At 37.8% G+C, this 20,380-nt stretch overlaps 1 protein-coding gene across 8 annotated transcripts in view; it reads left to right on the forward strand.

Moving 5' to 3' along the window:
* LOC122488385 (putative RNA-binding protein Luc7-like 2) overlaps positions 1 to 10,748 on the forward strand; it is a 57,928-nt gene extending 47,180 nt beyond the window's left edge. For all 8 annotated transcript variants that reach the window (XM_043589689.1, XM_043589694.1, XM_043589696.1 and 5 more), the window contains 3 exons: positions 2,190 to 2,219; positions 5,762 to 5,953; positions 9,618 to 10,748. In XM_043589689.1, the coding sequence (XP_043445624.1) occupies positions 2,190 to 2,219; positions 5,762 to 5,953; positions 9,618 to 9,795 (400 nt within the window). In that variant the 3' untranslated portion in view covers positions 9,796 to 10,748. The remainder of the gene's footprint in view (positions 1 to 2,189; positions 2,220 to 5,761; positions 5,954 to 9,617) is intronic.
* The last annotated feature ends 9,632 nt before the right edge of the window (positions 10,749 to 20,380 follow it).

The following is a 20,380-nucleotide window of genomic DNA, read 5'->3' on the forward strand; positions in this document are numbered from 1 at the left end:
TTAGTTGATAAAGTCATATTCTTCATATTTAGTAAACATTTACACATTAATGTTCTGAGCCACTTTTACCCATTGGCAGCAAATTGTGTGGCATCGTGGTGGGAACCTTCTTTGAACTCACGTACATAACTTCTTTAACAACTTCAGGATGGACAGATATGCCACAAAAGAGTTATGTGTAGTTCTCATTTATAGTGTTTCCTTAATTGTATTACACATCTCTGGAAGTTAAATACTTCCCAGCAGATTTTGTGCCTAATTAAAACCCTTTATGATATGTGACTTGGTCATGGCAACTTCCCCCAGGCTTTGAGCATGTTTTACCGTAGTCTCTTTCAAGATGTTTAAACTAACTTTGTGTTACATGACTTGTAGCAGGTAATATTTTTGCACTGCAGTGAAGAAATGAAACAAAACTACACTTCCCTTTTCAAGGGGAGTGCTGTCGTATATCCATTGATAGATATGTTCTTCATTTACCATAAATTTTACCTCATAGCTCTATCACTGTTCTCTTTTGTGTACACTGATTTTCTGTGGGAATATTGCTTAGCTTTATAAGACTGTATAAATGGCATTAGAAATCTGATTTTAAAATTCTGAATATAGTGCCACTAATTTATATAATTCAACTGAAATGATAGTTGCATGAGAACAAAAATTCTTTGCCATGACTACATTTTCACATCTGTGGCTGACAAGAAAGTGTACCACATCTTACTCCTTTGTTGCCAACTGGCAAATTTCTTTTAACATCGATGGTAAAATGTGACGCTATTTCAGAAATGTGTTTGAAGTTTTCTTTTTTTTAACCTGTGAACTTGAGGAAGTATCAGAACTAAGAATGAAAGATGAAGAAATTACAAGCAAGTACGGAGTTATACAAGATGGGATTCCAGCTATGGTATTGAAAAGGATAATGATAAAAACTATTATTACTTACTGAGTGCCTGTTATGTACCAGGCCTGTGCTACGAATTGGCCTATAGTCGTTCATTTAATCCTTACAGTTGCCTGTGAAATTTACATTGCTGTGCTGCTTTTGCAAATGGCAAACAAAGCTGAGGGAAGATATATATTATCTGTCTGGGTCACAGGTAGTGATGCAGCTGAGTTAAAACTTAAATCAGGATGAGTCCAAAGCTCATCCTTCAGTTGTGCTGTATCTTCCCCACAAGACACCCATGGTTTCCTAGTAACCACAGTACTAGCCATTACTATTTATTGAGTGTTAATTATATGCCAAGAAATGTGAAGAGTGCTTTAATAAGGGTATCATGTGTCATGTTAAGAAAGATATTGTAAGATTGAGTTGGGTGTTGTAGCGATTACGCTATAAGGTTATAGTTCAAAAGTGAATATATCTCAGATAATAGAAATTTTACCCTGTTCCCACAGGGAAAGAAAAGATGACAGAGATATAAGTAACGAATTTTTTCCAGGTTGGGAAGTATTTCCTGGGGAATTAGTGAATGGTTATTTATTGTGGTTTTTACTCCCAGGATCATGTTTTTTTCTCTCTTTTTTTGTAATTAAAAAAAATTTTTTTTTTAATGTCTATTTTTGAGAGAGACAAAGCATGGGTCGGGGAGGGGCAGAGAGAGGAAGACACAGAATCTGAAGCAGACTGCAGGCTCTGAGCTGTCAGCACAGATCCTGACATAGGGCTTGAATCACAAACCATGAGATCATGACCTCAGCTGAAGTTGGATGCTTCACTGACTAAGCCACTGAGGTGCCCCTCCTAGGAGTGTATTCTCTTAGAGAGCTAGGTATCCTAGATAGGGGATCTCATATGCCAAGGTGGGGAAGTCTGTACGGTTTGTGGTGTATTTTGGAAAAATTTGCACACGTTCATATGTGTTTCATATTTATAGAATGAAAAGATGAGAAATCAGGGGGTGCCTTGGGGGCTCCTTCGGTTGAGCATCTGACTTTCGGTTTTGTTTGACTCAGGTCATGATCTCTCGATTTGTGGGATCAAGCCCCGCATCAGACTCTGCACTGACATTATGGAGCCTGCTTGGGATTCTCCCATCTCTTCATCTCTCTCTGCCCCTCCTGCACTCTCTTTCCCTCAAAATAAATACACATTTTAAAAGATTAGAAATCAGGAAGAATGTAATTTTAACAGTGCATTGTACTTTTTCTTAGTCTTTTTTTCCTAAAAATAGATACTCTTTTTTCAGGTCTCGATCACATAGCAAGAATCCCAAAAGGTAAGTTTTACACAAAATGTACATAAGTATTGAAGTTGGGTTTTTTCCAGATGTTGTTTTCATAGATTAAATATTTTTTAAAAATGAATGAGAATTAATAGAGTAGTACTCTTAATTTCTTTTGTAGTTCAAGTATGGGCACTTTGTTTTAAGATGAAATTGGTCAGAAGGTACTCATGAACTACAGCCTAATTTTATTGGAGTAATATATACAGTGCCCTGGAGTTAAAGGGAAAACTAAAAACATTGGGGCGCCTGGCTGACTCAGTTGGTAGAACATGCAACTATTGATCTCAGGGTTGTAAGTTCAAGACCTACGTTGGGCATAAAGCCTATTGGACAACAAAAAAAGGGAAAGCTAAAAATATTTTAGAATATTTCTTTGAGGGGCGCCTGGGTGGCGCAGTCGGTTAAGCGTCCGACTTCAGCCAGGTCACGATCTCACGGTCCGTGAGTTCGAGCCCCGCGTCGGGCTCTGGGCTGATGGCTCGGAGCCTGGAGCCTGTTTCCGATTCTGTGTCTCCCTCTCTCTCTGCCCCTTCCCCGTTCATGCTCTGTCTCTCTCTGTCCCAAAAATAAATAAACGTTGAAAAAAAAAATTAAAAAAAAAAAAAAAAGAATATTTCTTTGAAATCTTTAGAAGTGCAGGCTAAATATGCGACAATAATTTTCATGGTGCATGTAAGAAACAGATCAAAGTAAGGAGGGAGGGTGTAGGGTGTACCTGTTGAAAATATAAGCAGGTTGAATAGTGAATACCTTTTTGAAAGAGGGATCCATAGTGAGATATTGAAGGGAAACTGAAATGTTTATTAGTTTATACCCTGGTCTTCACTTTATATGTTTATTACTTACAACTTTGTACCAAGATCACAAAAAACTTCAGAGGGGCACTTATATCTTTAAAGAGGACAAGAGAACACTTTCTTTTTAAAGCTTTGACATTAATATTTGACACCTTTTTGAAGACATTCTTTAAAAGTTTTAGTAGTTGCTGATTTTTTTCTGAGAAAGGTGGGGAAGCATGGTGTATGTCATTTTTTAAATTTTTTGTGTGCAATTTTCATTCCTATCCTTGAGTCGTTCTTGTGAGTCCATCCCCACTTAGAATGCCCTTTGTCATTCTTTGTCAAATCTTACAATTTTTCTTGCTCAGATAACTACTTTCTGAAACCTTTGGAGTACTCTTAACTCTAAAGTTAATTATTTCTCAAGAACTTTTCCCTGTATACTAGAGCATTTGCTGTTATGAAAGAAAAACCTGCATTTCTTTTAGATGCCCCATAGTACTTTTTAGGATCTTTCAGTGATGTGTTTCTGCTCCAAACACTAAAAAACTAATAAAAGGGACCAGTTGTGTCAGCCAGTTTATATTGTTGTTTCTGAAATCTAGGATGAATAGAAACATTAAATGTTGATAGTGTTCTTGTTTACCAGTTGATTAATGCAAATTAGTCCCTTTGTTGAAAAGATACTTAAACTGTTTGTACATAGAAAGTCTTCAGATATTGAGGCCAGTACGTTAATTTCTACCATTGTACTCCAAGGCACTTTTCTATACTTGGCCAATCCCCTTCTCTACCTCAGTCTGTTTTTCATACATCAATCAGAATATGCCCTTTAAAAAGTGAAATAAATTACGTCAGCCAAAAGGTATTCCATTTCACTTAATGAGAAGTGGAAATCCTTGCCATAGCTTTTAAGTAATCGATCTGAGATTGGGGTAAGTAGGTACCAGTTTGTGTCTTCTGTCAGCATATTTATTAATAGCTCGCCCTTGCTTTTTATATAATTAACCATTGAAAGCACCCTAGTTTGAATGATATGGTACTTGGTCATTTTGCCCTTAAAACCCTGAATTATTCCCCTTGCTTGACTTCATTCCAGCCAGATCTTTTAGTCCTTCAATATGCTGAACTTTCTTCTACCTCCGAGCTTTTGCCCCTGTGTTCCCTCTACCTGAAGCAATCTTCTTTGAGATGGCTGATTACCTTATTTTGTCTTTGCTTAAATGCTATTTTACCAGAAAAGCCTTTCCTATTCTGTAAAAAGATTACAATCTTATTTCTCTGTCCATCTTTACCTTTTTAATATAACCTTTTTTTACTAGCCGACTTACAGTATTTACTGCTTACATATCTGTGTGGAATTCTGTGTGGAATAGAACCTCCATGAGGTTAAGGACTTTGCTTTATTTGCTGCTCAGTCTTCCTAGTACTTAGTGCAAGATGCACCCAGTAAATACTTTTTAAATGAACGACTAATTATCTAGAGTTTTGTAAAAGAGGAATGAAATTATGCATTGAAAGACATCAATTCATTATAGCTCAAAGTGAGTGACTAAATCCCATTTAATTAAACTTGCATTGAATGAATTTTATGTTCTTTTCCCTATGCTGCTTTTTAGAGAGATTTTATTCAGTTGTGGAAATATTCGTTCAACCGTAGTTGATGCTGGGTCCACTCTATATGCCTTCTTTTGAATATAAATGTTGACATAAGCTGAATGCTTTTAAACTTGATTTAATAAAATAATCACTTGAAAATGAGCTTGGCTTGTAAATTGTATCACCTGAATAATATGCTTTTGAATTTATTATGAGAAAACATTACATTTTTAAAGTGACTTTAACAATTTTTTAACTGCTTTATTAAGGTATAATTTACATGCTGTAAGTTCAGCCATTTTAAGTGTATAAGTCCATTAGTTATGCAATGTCAGTGTCAAGTTTAGATCATTGCTATCACTCTAAAAAGGGACAGTTAGAACAAAGTTTCATATCTTTCTTCCTGCTTGGTTTCCGTCACTTACCACACACACATGTTGTGAGTTTTGTGACCCATTGGAGGCTCCAGAAGTGTTTTTCCTTCTAGCTATTTCAAACCGTTTTTCCTTGACGATAGTCCTATGTACTCACACTTTTTTTTTTATGATTAAAGTTCTCTAAAATGATTTATACATGTTTTTTTTCCTTCCCAAGCTAAGTACTGCTTACAAGAGAACAGCCTTACTGTGTTGATTACACTGTGACTAGGCATATTGCGGACATTAAAACTTATTTTGATGGTCATAAGATACAACCTTTTAAATTCAGAGTTACATTATCCTAAACACTGATCTCTCTTATGCCTCTCCTCCCTTTTTTATCCATGTCCATCAGATGCATACTTTAGAAACAAAGTATACCAAAAAAATTTTAGAAATTACTTAAATGAACTACAAATCTCTAATAAATCATCTAGATAGTACAATCCCTGGCATATAGTAGTGGTATAGATTTCATTTTTATGATATTCTTGATGTAAATTTATACGATATTTATTGACCTTTAAGAACTAATGTTTCATTTTGAAATTGCAGTATGTAGTTATTTAACATACCAGCATTTTACTTTGGTGTAGATTTAGCTGAAATCTATTTAACTTGAAATAGAACTAGCATCAAGCTTACTGAGCGATTGTTTCTCTTTAAAGACGAGGCTTTAGCAAATGAGAAGTGCATTGCTGAGAAAGCTAAAAACTAAAGCAAACGGGTTTTGTAGGTCCAGGTCCAGAGAGCATCGCAGACACCGGTCTCGCTCCATGTCACGGGAACGGAAGAGGAGAACTCGCTCCAAATCTCGGGAGAAACGCCATCGCCACAGATCCCGCTCTAGCAGCCGAAGCCGCAGCCGTAGCCACCAGCGAAGTGGGCACAGTTCTAGAGACAGGAGCAGAGAGCGATCCAGGAGGAGGTACTGAGGTGTCCATAAGAGGATATGGAACTACCTTTATTAAAGGTTTACACTTGGAATACTATTGGTTTGAGACTTGCATCTGGTAACATGTACACATTTGTGTGTGAGTTTGTAACATTTTTTCCCCTGATTATATGGGTAGTTAAATAATACACTTAGGAGCCAGAGTAAAGAAATTGGAACCGATATGGGCAGAGGTTATTGCTTTTTCTCTGCTTAGTGTGTCTTGGGGAAAAAAAAGTACTTTGTGGACAATTTTAGGTACCAGTACCAATTTTTTCAGTATGTATTGGCGCATTAGGGGCTTTAAGAAGTCCTTTCATTTAAAGAGTTTATCTTTGTTTGACTTCTGTTTTCCAAACTTCTTTTGAGCTGGTGCACTTTTTCAGAGCAGACACATTCTGGTATATTGTTTAATCTGCACTCTAGGTATGCGTTGCTATATACAGTTAGCTTGGTGGGGCAGACTTAGACTCTTAAGGAGGGTAGACTTTCTTGGCATGGAAATTTAAAGGTTGCAAGGATGTGGTGTGTTTAAGGACCTGAAACTATATTCAGGATAAAGGATTAGTATTCGGTGGTGGAGCCTTAAGTACACACAGGCTACATCGACCAAGCTCCCAAAACTTCTCAGGTCACAAGATGGTCTTTAAAAGCCAGGTCATTTCTATGGCACATAACCCATGCTTAAAATTGCTTTTTTTCTTGAGAACTCTTAACTATGTATGTGATAAATCTTTTTTGAGTGCCTAGCACCTACTAGTCTTAAATTTTCTATCAATTACTCTGCATAAAGCCCATGAAAGAATCCACATAAAGGTGGTAAAAATTTTTTGTTTGGGTGTGGGGTGGGAGGGAGGGAAGCCTTTGTTTGAAATCACTCACAAGCAGAGTTAATAGGTTAATACGATTTCACTAAATATTTTCTTATATTCTTACCTTGTTCCAAGTAGGTCTCTCCCCCCACCCCCAGCTTCATTGAGTTATAATTGACAAAATTATAAGATATTTAAGGTGAACATTGTGGTGATTAGATATATATATATACATATATATATATACACACATTATAAAAGGGGTCCCACCATGGGTTAATTAACCTATCCTTCAACTCAGCTGTTTTTCCTTTTTTTTTTTTTTTCTCCAGTGAAAAGATTTAAGTTCTCTTATTAGGACATTAAGTAGTTCTTCAGTTAACTTTTAATCAGTAAGAGTCGTATACTTGCTTCTATACTAGGCCTACTAAAAAAAGAAGGTAACAGTTGAGCAATTTTTTCAAGTTAGAACACAAGACTAACATCTTTGACAATAAACAGACTGATCTCATACTTAACATATAAAGTGCTAAAGTATACATCAAAATAATACAGGAGTTTAGATGAGGGAAATACCAGAGAAGTAAAAAAATGGGTTCAGATAGTAGGTAAAACCAGGTAGGAGAAAGATATTCCAGATGGATTATCATAGACGCAGAGAATGAGGAGGGACTTTATAAGGGACATAGTTCCTAAAGTGATTTGCTTGCTGGCCATTCATCTCATACTCTTAAAACTGTAGACCCACAGTGCAGTGCCCAATAAATGCATTTAAAAAAAGGAATCACCCTACTGGTTGTTGGAAGGTCTAGAGAGTTTGTCTTGTGAACCTGCCCACCTGTCATTGTTTCTGGTATCTGTGAACTCTGATGTCTGTTGGTGGTGGGGATGGAAGGGAGGGGCACGTCTCCTCCCCTGGGATTGTGTTATCCTAGTCCTAAATGGTTCCTGCATTTATGAAGTTGTATAGGACATTTTTCCACTATCCTACATGCCACCCCTGGTGTTTTCAGCATGTTCATAAACAGGTTTATTTTTGTAAAACTATTAAAAGTTTTTGCTTTTCTCAAGAGCACTTCTAATCTCGACAACTTATTCTCTTTCAAAGCAGCATTGTGTTTTTACCAAAAATTAGCAGCCAATTGCTATTCAAACCTACATGTTAGTACATAAAACGTCAAGTTACTGCTATATATTTCAGTTTAAATTTCAAGGTAAAAGTCCTAATTCAGAGTCTTAATGATTTACTGTTTCTCCACCCCAACTGTGAAATACTGGTCTGAATTCTGTTAGTGACATTTCCCTGGCAACAGTTACCTTAATAAATGAGGACTTGGCTTGCATTTTTCTACATCCTGGTCTTTTCAAACACATGGTGCAGACTTCACAGTCAGATTAGTTGGGTTCGGTGGCTGTGGCCAAATAATCTAATTATCCTGTCATCTCCCATCTTTTAAGTACTTGGGTTATTAGTATTGGTAATTTGAATGAAATGTTGAGTGTAAATAAAATGCTTATGGAAGGGACATTGTAATCTCTCACAAGATCCTAGTGGATGCTCATCTCGTGGTTATTTTCCAGTTATTACTGACCTTTGAGACTTACCTGCCGTTGTATCTAATTCTTAGGCATCTTCTGTCCATGTTACATTCTTAGAAAGATTCTGGAGAGGAGCAGTGTAACCAGACATGCACTGTGATTTTTTTTTTTTTCCTACATCTTTTAAAAATTAAGCTTATTCTAACGTTAAGTAGAATGCGCAAAGTTGACATTTTAATCTTTCAACCTTTTTTGGTTCAGTCCTTTTTTTTTTCCTGCATTAGAAGCTCAAAGTATTAGCTAACCCATGTTCACACTTAGAATCTGAAGCCTGGTTAAGAGAGATGATTATGTAAAAGTACCATGTCACCTGTAAAGAACCAAATATATGTAATATATATTATTAATTCATTCTAGAGATTGAAAGTATAGATTTCATATTCTGATCCCATCATAGCCTTTGGTTTTCCTTCTGATTGAATCTCTGATAAGAGTTTGTTATCACTTACCTTTCTCATTGAAATTGGGTATGGGAATGGAGAGATGGTGTAAAGAAGCCATTATGGTTAATCAAGATGTAGTGTGATCATCTTTCTGTCTTCCATTCTTATTTTTTTCTGTTGGTTGAATGAGCTCACTCAGGAGGAGTAAAGATTTTAAAAATAATAAATGGTTATCTGAAGCCATATCATTAATTGAGTACTTCCTTATCTAAGTTGAGTGTTGGCAAACTATTGCCTGCAGGCCAAATCTGGCCCCATAGCCGGTTTTTGAATAGCCAGTGAGCTATGGGTGGTTTTTAAATTGTTGAAGGGTTGATAAAAAGAAAAGGAAGAAGAATATCTACCTAAAATATTTACTCTCTGGCCCAACAGCAAAGAAAGTAAGATTTGCTGACCTCAGTTGTAAGTTTTAAATTTCCATCCAGTTTGGAACCTGTATTCTGTTTATAGATTTTTTTAAAATCGGTTTAACACTTTGATTTTTAAAGATACTGTCTATGTACTATTTTCATATTAAATACATTTGCCATGAATTAGAAACATTTTATGATTGCCTCTGAAATAATGAGAATATCCTAGAAGTCATTATTTTAGCTTACGGTTTTTGACCCTTACCTGCTTGTTTTCACCCATCTCCCTTGTCACCTTGGGTAGTGCTCTTTTCAGCCCGAAAACTGGCTCCTCTGTCTTTCTTGGATGTAGTCTGTATATCTTCAGCTATCAGTACCTTAATATTTATCCGATTCTTTGATTTGGATATTGGGTTTCCCAACACATTTTGCTCCTCAAATTAATATTTTTCAGATCCTCAAAAGAAAGATTCAGAGACCAAGACTTAGCATCACGTGACAGAGACAGGAATTCAAGAGACAGATCACCTCGTGACAGAGACCGAAAAGATAAGAAGCGGTCCTATGAGAGCGCTAATGGCAGATCAGAAGACAGGAGGAGCTCTGAAGAGCGCGAAGCAGGGGAGATATAATTAGCTGTGTACATATCCTCAATCCTTAAGCTTCCTATGGAGTTACATACTATTGTTTAGTTTACAGCTATTGGGGGTTACAGTGAGCAGTTCCAGACTCCAATCCAAATAGGCTAGATGCACAGTATCTAACTCGATCTGAACTGAACTTGTTTTCCCTGATGAAGCCTAAAACTACATCCATAGTTTCTGGTGAACCTGTAATGCGATTCTGAAAGTACAGTTTTATATATTAAGATGCCGATATCTTTATTCTTTCTAGTAGGAGTGATAGTGAACGAATTGTGTTGCTTGCCTTGGGAATTTTTGAACATTTGTAAAATGCTGTCTTCCTTTCTAGTCCACAAACAACAGCTTTCAGAATTTTTCTTTTTAATTCTTCTTCCTCTGACTTTTGTATCCCCTAATACCTCCACCCTCTAATTATAGGAGAAAGGGGGAGCAGGGAAGCAATATGACTTCTGTTCTAAGGTTCTGTTCCCATTATTATGAGCTGATTACAGAGCATTTATACTGGAAAGTGTGCTGGAGAAATTTCAATATCCGGAGTTTTTGTTTTGTTTTACAGTGCCTATTTAGAGTTGGAAGTTGAACAGCCTGTTGCATCACATACTTTGCTTTTTTATTGAAATTTTGAAATCCAACATGTCTTGATTTTTCTGTTCTATTGAATTGCTATGTTCAGGATGTTTTGAAAAGGGGGGTGGGGCAGGGACTCTTTCATAAGCACTTGTTTTATTTTGTGTGTGTGTGTGTGTGTGGAGTATAAAGGCTACAACCTTATTGTAAAAAATAATAAAATGAAACAATCACCACCACCATCATTAAACTGTAACTTGTCTAGTAAATTGTCACTAGAACTATTTGATGTGGGCATTTCTTCTGTTCTATCATCATCAGTGCCTTACTGTGCAAGGCACCAAAGGAAATAAACACATACTTGCCAAGATGAACTGTTGCTCCGCCTGGTCCAGCCCGGGCCCCTGCTGACTGTATTCCAGCTGTTTTAGGGCTGTCTGCAACAAATGCTATAGAGAGGGACTAGACCTGCAAAAGAAATTGGGTCTTTCTGGTTTTGTTTTCATTCAGCCAACCAAAATAAAAACATGGTGTAATCAATGTAATGAGCATAACAATTTCTGCACTGAAGAGCTAGGTACCTACCAGTGATTTTAAACAGTAGTGGGCAGGTATCACTTGTGATTCTAGAAAATCAAGGAACAAAAATACTTCAGTGAAGTTAGTGTCTGTGTTACAGTTAACAAACATCACCTTCCAATAACTGTCTTCGGTCCCCTAAGTGTGTGGGCCATAGAGGGGAAGGGAACCTAATTTTAAGTGGCAAATTTGCATCTAAAAGGGACACTCACCAGGTTTACCAAGCTGTGCATCTTTACCTGAAAGTTTTCTACCATATTTGGTTCCATGTATTCCAGTTTATTCAGAGTTTATCTGAGACCCATCTTCCGTCAGTGGCCCATTCTCTTTTATTCTTGATTTCTGAGAAACTGTTTTGTATCTACTTTGTTCCTAGTGGTCTGCTCTATTCTCAATCCTTACAAGTACTGTGGATTTAATACCTTCGGATCTGTAATAAGATAAACAGGTTAAACTGGTAGGTGCAAGAAGATTGTGACCAAACTCCCAACAAAACATTGGAAAATAGGTTTTACTTACCATTGTTTGTGTAGCTAGAATTTACTACCTGCTGTCTAATTGTATACCTGCTGTATAATTATTAGTTAATACAGTTGTCATTTATAGGCAATATAGGCTACACAACCATCAACAGGTCAGTGGTAGTCCATCAAGAATATCCTCATCCCAGGCTGGGCTACATTGGTGGGTCACTTCAGTTGCAGGATTCTCTAAATGATCAATCCCATTTAAAAAATCCTTTTTAGAACAATTCTGTTGCTTAGGTACTTCTAGCATTTGGACTTTAAGAAATGCAGATTTTTTTTTTTTTTTTTAAATCCCAATCATCACCCTTAAGCCAGGGTGGCCACTCTGAATTAGAATAACCATAAATCTCTGTATCTTTCAGAAAACGGTTTGCTCCATACTGAAAAGGACTTAAGACGGATAAAGCAAACCTGTCTTTACTGTTTATACAGTTTTATTCAGGGCAGCTTACTGACAAGAGGCAATTGGGTGGGTGCATGGATGATCCAGGTTACTGTGCAGATGTCCTCCACCCCTATTTCTAAGCCATATGATTCACAGCTGCATAGACCTTAATCCCCACATTTTTTAAAGCAAGGAACATGATGGTAAGGTCACAGTGTTATCCTCAGTGGCACCACCTGGTGGTGGTAGATGGCAGCAGAACACTAGGACCCTGGGCTTGCCTCATCCCACAATACAAGTAGGTAACTAGCAAATCATCTTAAATACCCCCAGAAATCGACTTTGAGACTGGCAAAAGAAACGCCACAGCTAAAGGTAAGGAAGATACCAAATCGAAGGTAGGAGGCACAGAGATCTAGTTTGGGGAGAAATGGATCCTGGCTGCTGTGGAGAGGAGCACAAGGGAACACAGAAGGAGAACATTTCCTCATAGCCATTGGTTTGGAAAGTGAGAAGGGATTAATTTCTTGAGTTGTTGCACTGCTTTGGGGTTTAAAGCCTGAAGTTTTTGAGTGTTAGCAGGTTGGGCTCCTGGAGAGACCACTCCATAGGCATCAGGGCTGCCCTTGGAGAAGGTAGGCAAACAATCTGGGGACATAGAGCTTGGAAACAGCAGAGCGCCAGTGGAACCCAGTGGGGAGATTATTTGCTCTTCTCAGAGTGTGCCCAAAGGCAGTGTTCACGGAGACACCTCTCCAATAACGAAGGAACTGGCTGGTGCTGTTACCCTCCCATGCCCCTCAGCATACACACAAGAGCCACCTGCAGGAACCAGTGAAGTATAGTCGCTGGCTACCTAACTTGCTCACAGCCCTACCCCCTTACGCTCCAATAGAACTCCTCCCAGGCTTGCTTCAGTCCTAGGCTGGTGGGCCCCCTTATCCAGAAGACCAGCACAAAGCCCTGCCCCTGCATGTCTCCCAACTACAGTTTTGTAGGGCCTCAGTTTCACTGGAGGTGGTAACAGGTTTCATCTCATAAGCAGACCAAAATACACAATTGAAACTGGCCAGCTAGAACATTCAGGCCAGGGACCAAACACTGCTCACAGGAGGCAAGGAGAGCTGCTGCAGATGACGGGCCTGAAGGACAGAGCAGCCAGAACAGGAGCAGAACACTTAAAGCACCTATGGGAGACACACCCTGAAACACCAGTCCCTGGACACCACATGACGTCTTCGTAACACCAATACTTTCAGCAGCCAGAGACCTAACTGGCTAACCCACAGAAGCAGGCAGTGACTTACACAAAATGAGCAAATTTATCCCAAATGAACAAGTTAAGGCTATGGCCAGAGATTTAAGCCACATAGATAAAAGTAATATACGTGTTCAAGAATTGAAAGCAATGATCATTAGGATACTGGGCTTGAGAAAAGCATGAAAGATCAGTGAGACCCTTATGACAGAGATAAAAATTTAAAAAGAACATGAGTGTAATAAAGGAGATTACAAACGTGATGCAGTCAACAGCAGGCTGAAACAATCAGCAACAAGTTAATGACTTAGACTAATGGAAAGTAATCAAGCTGAACAAAAGAGAAAAAATTCTGCCAAACAAGAATAGACTTAAGGAATTAAGTGACTCCAAACAAAATAGCATTTGTATTATAGAAGTCCCAGAAGGGGCAGAGAGAGAGCGAGAAAAGGGGGCAAAAAATTTCTCTCAAGTTGTAGCTGAAAACTTCCCTAATCTGAGGAAGTAAACAGACATCTAGATCCAGGAGGCATAGAGAACTCCCATTTAAAAAAAAAAAAAAAAAATCAAAAGCAAGCCAACACGAAGACATACTGTAATTAAATTTTCAACATATAGTGATAAAATATCTTAAAAGCAGCAAGACAAAAGACTCTTACTTATATGGGAAAACCCTTAGGGCTGTCAGATTTTTTCATCAGAAATTGCAAGCCAGAAGGGACTGGCATGGTATATTGCAAATACTGAGTGGTAAAAATCTGCAGCCAACAATGCTCTATCCAGCAAGGCTAACGTTGAAAGTAAGAGAAAGAATTTCACAGACAAAAACTAACATTCATGACCACTAAACCACCCTTGCAAGAAATACTAAAGGGGACTCTGCATAGAAAAGACACAAAGTGACAGTATGAAGGTAGGAAATACAAATGCAGTAAAAATGATTTTCAGTTTAAAAAAAAAAAAAAAAGTCAGGACCCTGGGTGGCTCAATTGGTTGAACATCTGACTTGATTTCAGCTCAGGTCATGATTTCAGTTTGTGGGATCAAGCCCTGTGTCAGGCTCCACACTGACAGCACAGAGCCTGCTTGGGATTCTGTCTGCCCTTCCCTCCACTTGTGCTCTTGCTCTCAAAATAAATAAAAATAAGGGTGGCTCAGTCAGTTGAGCATCCAGTTCTTGATTTTGTCTCAAGTCATGAGCCCACTGCACCAATGGTGTGGAGTCTGCTAGGCTCTGTCTTTGACCCTCCCACACTTGCTCTCTCTCAAAATAAATAAACTTTAATAATTAGAAATTTAAAAAAACTTTTGAGAAAAATCAGTCGAGGAATTCACAAAACAACAGGATAAAAGGATGCATAATATGACAGCATACACCTGAACTGTGTGAGGACAGGAGTCAAGAATGGGTCAAACTTAAGCAGCTATCAAGTTAATATAGACTACAATATGCAGAAGGTGTTACATGCAAACCTAATGGTAACCACAAAAACTAATAAAGATGGGAAGAATAAAGAGATAGAAATCATAGTCACTGAAGAAAACCAGAGACCATGAAATGAAGACAAAGGATCAGAAAAATTCTCTACAACCTGAGAACAAGTTATGAAATAGCAATAAATTTTTACCAATAATTACTTTCAGTGTAAATGGAGTAAATGCTCTATAATCAAAAAAGACATAGGGTGACAGAGTAGATTGAAAAAAAACCAAGACTCATCTATATGAGCCTACAAGAGACTCAATTTAAAAAAATTTTTTAAATGTTCCCAAAAAACAATCCAGTGAAGAAAGGGGCAGAAGACATGAATAGACACTTTTCCAAAGAAGACATCCAGATGGCCAACCGACATGAAAAAATGCTCAACATCACTCATCATCAGGGAAATACAAACCAAAACCACAATGAGATACCACCTCACACCTGTTGGAACGGCTAACATTAATAACTCGTGGCAGCAACAGATGTTGGTAAGGAGGCAGAGAAAGAGGATCTCTTTTGCACTGCTGGTGGGAATGCAAACTGGTACAGCCACACTGGAAAACAGTATGGAGGTTCCTCAAAAAATTAAAAGTAGAACTACCCTATGACCCAACAATTGCACTGTTAGGTATATATCCAGGAGATACAGGTATGCTGTTTCCAAGGGGCACGTGCACCCCATTGTTTATACCAGCAGTATCAACAATAGCCAAAGTATGGAAAGAGCCCAAATGTCCGTCAATGAATGAATGGATAAAGATGTGATACACACACACACACACACACACACACACAATGGAGTATTACTCAGCAATCAAAAAGAATGAAATCTTGCCATTTACAACTACGTGGATGGAACTAGAGAGTATTATGCTAAGTGAAATTAGAGAACGACAAGTATCATAGGACTTCACTCATGTGACTTTAACACACAGATAGAGGAACACAAGGGAAGGTAAGCAAAAATAATATAAAAACAGGGAGGACAAAACATAAACTCTTAAATATGGAGAACAAACAGGGTTACTGAAGGGTTGTGGGAGGGAGGATGAGCTAAATGGGTTAGGGGCATTAAGGAATCTACTCCTGAAATCATTGTTGCACTATATGCTAACTAACTTGGATGTATATTAAAAAAATAAATTTTTAAATGTTCATCTTTTGAGAGAGAGCACAAGCAGGGGAGGGGCAGAGAGAGAGGAAGACAGAATCTGAAGCAGGCTCCAGGCTCCAAGCATCAGCACAGAGACTGACGTGGGGCTCAAACTCACAAACTGACTGAGCCACCCAGGCGCCCAACGTTTTTGTTATTTTTTAATTAAAAAAAAATTTTTTTTAAGTAATCATTACCCAGCATTTGATTCTAACAACCCAAGCAAGATTGAGTTTCATGCTTCACTGAGCCAGCCAGGTGCCCCAAGAGATTCTAGAGTTAAAGACACTTGCACATTTCAAAGTGAGGGTGTGGAGAACCATTAATAATTCAAGTGAATACCAAAGGAAAGCTGAAGTAGCAGTACTTACATCAGACAAACTAGACTTTACAAGAAAGACCGTAGAGGCACCTAACTCAGATGGTTGAGTGTCCAACTCTTGATTTCAGCTCTTGATCGGCTCAGGCCATGATCTCACAATTCATAAGATTGAGCCTTATGTCAGGCTCCACATTGTCCGCACATGCCTGTTTGGGATTCATTCTCTCTGTCTCTCCCTCCCTCCCTCCCTCAATAAACTTAAAAAGAAGAAAAAAAAAAAAAAAAAACAATTGTAAATCTTTCTGCACCCAAATGGGAACACCCAGATACATAAAACAAGAATATAAAAGAACTAATTGATAACAATACCATGTTAGTAGTTAACACTGCACTTAAATCAATGGACAGATCATCTAAGCAGAAAATCAACAAGGAAACAATGGATTTGAATGACACACTGGACCAGATGGACCTAACAGATATATTTAGAACATTGCATCCTAAAAAAAAAAAAATACACATTCAAGTGCACATGGAACATTCTCCAGAACAGATAACCTATTAGTCCACAAAACAAGCCTCAACAAATTTAAGATCAAAGTCCTACCATGTACCTTTTTTGACCACCACACTATGAAACTACAAGTCAACCACAAGAAAAAATCTGGTAAGACCACAAACACATGAAGGTTAAATAAATAGCATGCTACTAAACAATGAAATGGGGGTGGCAAAAACAATGAATGGGTCAGCCAGGAAATGGAAGAAAAAAAATCTATGGTAACATGAAAATGAAAACAATGGTCTAAAACCTTTGGGATGCAGCACAAGTGGTCCTGAGAGGGAAATATGTAGAAATCCAGGTCTGCCTCAAGAAGCAAGAAAAATCTCACAATGTAACCTTACACATAAAGGAGCTAAAAAAAGATCAAAGTTTAAAGCCAGTAGAAGGAAGGAAAGAAGATTCGAGCAGAAATAAATGATAAAGAAACTGGAAAAAAAAAAAAAAAACACCTTAATAAAACCAGGAGCTGGTTCTTTGAAAAAATTACTAAAATTGGCCAACCTCTAGCCAGACTTAAGAGAAAGGACCCCAAATAAATATCACAAATGAGAGAGAAGTAACAACCAACACCACAGAAATACAAACAATTTAAAAAGATTATGAAAAATTACATGCCAACAAATTGGACAAGCTGTAAGAAATGGATCAATTCCTATAAATTACCTATAGGTAACCTATAAATTACCAACACTCAAGAAGGAATAGAAAATTTAAACAGGTTGATGACCAGTAAAGAAATTCAATCAATAATCAAAAATCTCCCAATAAACAGAAATCCAGGGCCAGATAGCTTTACAGGCAAATTCTACCAAATTAATTTAAAAGAATTAAAGGAATTATTAATTCTAAAAGAATAAAAGAATACCTATTTTCAAACTACTCCAGCAAAGCAAATAGACAAGGAAGGAAAACTTCCACATTCATTCTATGAGGCCAGCATTATCCTGATCCCAAAACCAGATAAAGACACGGCTAACAAAAAAAACCAAAACAACCAAAAAAACGAACTACAGGCCGGTATCCCTGATGAACAAGGATGCAAAAATCCTCAACAAAATACTAGCAAGCCGGAGCCAACAGTGTATTAAAAAAATCATTCACCACAATCAAGTGTGATTTATTCTTGGGTTGTAAGAGTGGTTCCGTATTCACAAATCCATCAACGTGATACACTCTATTAATAAAAGATTAAGGACCATACAGTCATTTTGATAGATGCAGAAGCAGCATTTGACAAAGTACAATACCCATTCAGGATAATGGGTACAAAGTAGGTTTAGAGGGGACATAACTCAATGTAATAAAGGCCATATATGAAAAACCCACAGCTAATATCATCCTAAACAGGGAAAAAGCAACAACTTTTTCTCTGCTGTCAGGAACAAGACAGGGATGTCAGCTCACCACTTTTATTCAGCATACTACTGGAAGTCCTAGCCACAGACAACAAAAAGAAAAACATCAAAATCCGTAAGGGAGAAATCAAACTCACTGTTTGCAGATAACATGATACTATAGGTAGAAAACCTGAAAGACTCCACCCCAAAACTGCTAGGATTTATAAATTCAGTGAAGTCGCAGGATACAAAAATCACTATAGAGAAATCTGTTGCATTTCTATATACCAATGACGAAGCAGCAGAAAGAGAAACTAAGGAATTAGTCCTGTTTACAGTTGCACCAAAAATAATAAGATACCTAGGAATAATTCTAACCAAGGAGGTGAAAGACCTGTAATCTGAAAACTAAAACACCGATGAAAGAAATTGACAATGACACAAGGGAAATGGAAAGACATTCCATGCTTGTGGGTTTCAAGAACAAATAGTATTAAAGTGTCTATACTACACAAAGCAATTTACAGATTTAATGCAACTCCTGTCAAGTCGTTTTCACAGAATTAGAACGAGCAATGCGTAAATGTGTATGGAACCATACAAGACCCTGAATAGCCAAAGCAATCTTGAAAACTAAAAGCAAAGCTGGAGGCATCACAATTCCAGACTTCAAGTTATATTACAAAGCTGTAGTAATCACAACAGTATGGTGTTGGCATAAAAATAGATACAGAGATCAATGGATCAGAACAGAAAGCCCAGAAATAAGCCCACCCTTATATGGTCAATTAATCTTCAATAAAGGAGGCAAGAATATGCAACAAGAAAAAGACCATCTCTTCAACAAATGTTGGAAAAACTGGACCTCTTTCTTACAGCACACACAAAAGTAAACTTAAAATGGATCAAACACCTAAATGTGAAATCCTTGAAGAAAACACAAGCAGTAATATCTCTGACATCAGTTGTACCAACTTCTTTCTAGATAGGTCTCCTGAGGCAAAGGCAACCAAAGCCAAAATAAACCTTTGGGGCTATATCAAAATTAAAAGCTTTTGCACAGCAAAGAAAACAATCAACCAAACTAAAAGGGAACATACTAAGTGGGAAAAGGTATTACCAATGGTATATCCCATAAGGGGTTAGTGTCCAAAATCTATAAAGAACGTATTCAACTCAACACCCAAAATGTTAATAATCCAATTAAAACTGGGCAGAAAACATGAATAGACATTTCTCCAAAGAAGACATCCAGATGGACAGCAAACACATGAAAAGATGCTTAGCATCACTCATCATCAGGGAAATGCAAATCAAAACTACAACAAGCTATCACCTCACACCTGTCAGAATGAGTAAACTCAGAAATCCAAAAAACAGGTGTTGGCAAAAATGTGGACAAAAACAAACGCTCTTGCATGGCTGGTGAGAATGCATACTGGTGCACTGTGGAAAACGGTACGGAGGTCCCTTACCCTACCATCCAGCAATCACACTGCTGGGTATTTAACCAAAGAATACAAACACACTAATTCCAGTGCATGTGGAATGAATACATGCATCTGATGTTTATAAGAACATTGTTTACAATGGCCAAATTATGGACACAGCCCAACTGCCCATTGATTGATGGATGGATAAAGAATATGTGAGATAGATATAGATATAGATATAGATATAGATATAGATATAGATGTAAGACTTAGCCATAAGAATGAAATCTTGCCATTGCCAACAACAGGGATGGAGCTAAAAATGATTATGCTAAGAGAATTGAGAGGAACACATACCATATTATTTCACCCATGTGGAATTTAAGAAACAAAACAAAGGGAAGAGAGAGAGGGGCAGACCAAGAAACAGACTTTTAAGGTATAGAGAACAAACTGATGGTTACCAGAGGAGAAGTGGGTGGGGGGATGGGTGACATAGGTGAGGGGGATTAAGGAGGACACCTGTGATGAGCACTGGGTGATATATGGAAGTGTTGAATCACTATATTGTACACCTGAAACCATTATACTGTATGTTAACTGGAATTTAAATAAAAACTTCAAGTGTCACCACCTGTGCACCAGAGGGTAGAACAAGATGGAAGGCCAAAGATGGAGTTGGTGTTGCCAACACTCCTACACTTTACTCCTGACATCTTTATGGCCCATATAACATTTGTGTGCCATTCTTCCTCTATGACCCTGGAGCTAGATATTGGGAAATCCGTTGCAGCCCCAAGCTACAGCAACTATATAAACAGCCAACAGGAGATTCCTAGCCACCTGGTCAAGAGGTCCTTTCCTCACCCAACAGTTGGAGGGATTGTGAACTTTAGCTTACGTAATGGTCCAGGACAGGAAGACATTTCCTGATGCAAGAGGAAGGTACATTAGTGCAAGACTA

The sequence above is a fragment of the Prionailurus bengalensis genome, chromosome A2, assembly GCF_016509475.1.
Source record: "Prionailurus bengalensis isolate Pbe53 chromosome A2, Fcat_Pben_1.1_paternal_pri, whole genome shotgun sequence".
In the NCBI taxonomy this organism is placed as follows: domain Eukaryota; kingdom Metazoa; phylum Chordata; class Mammalia; order Carnivora; family Felidae; genus Prionailurus; species Prionailurus bengalensis.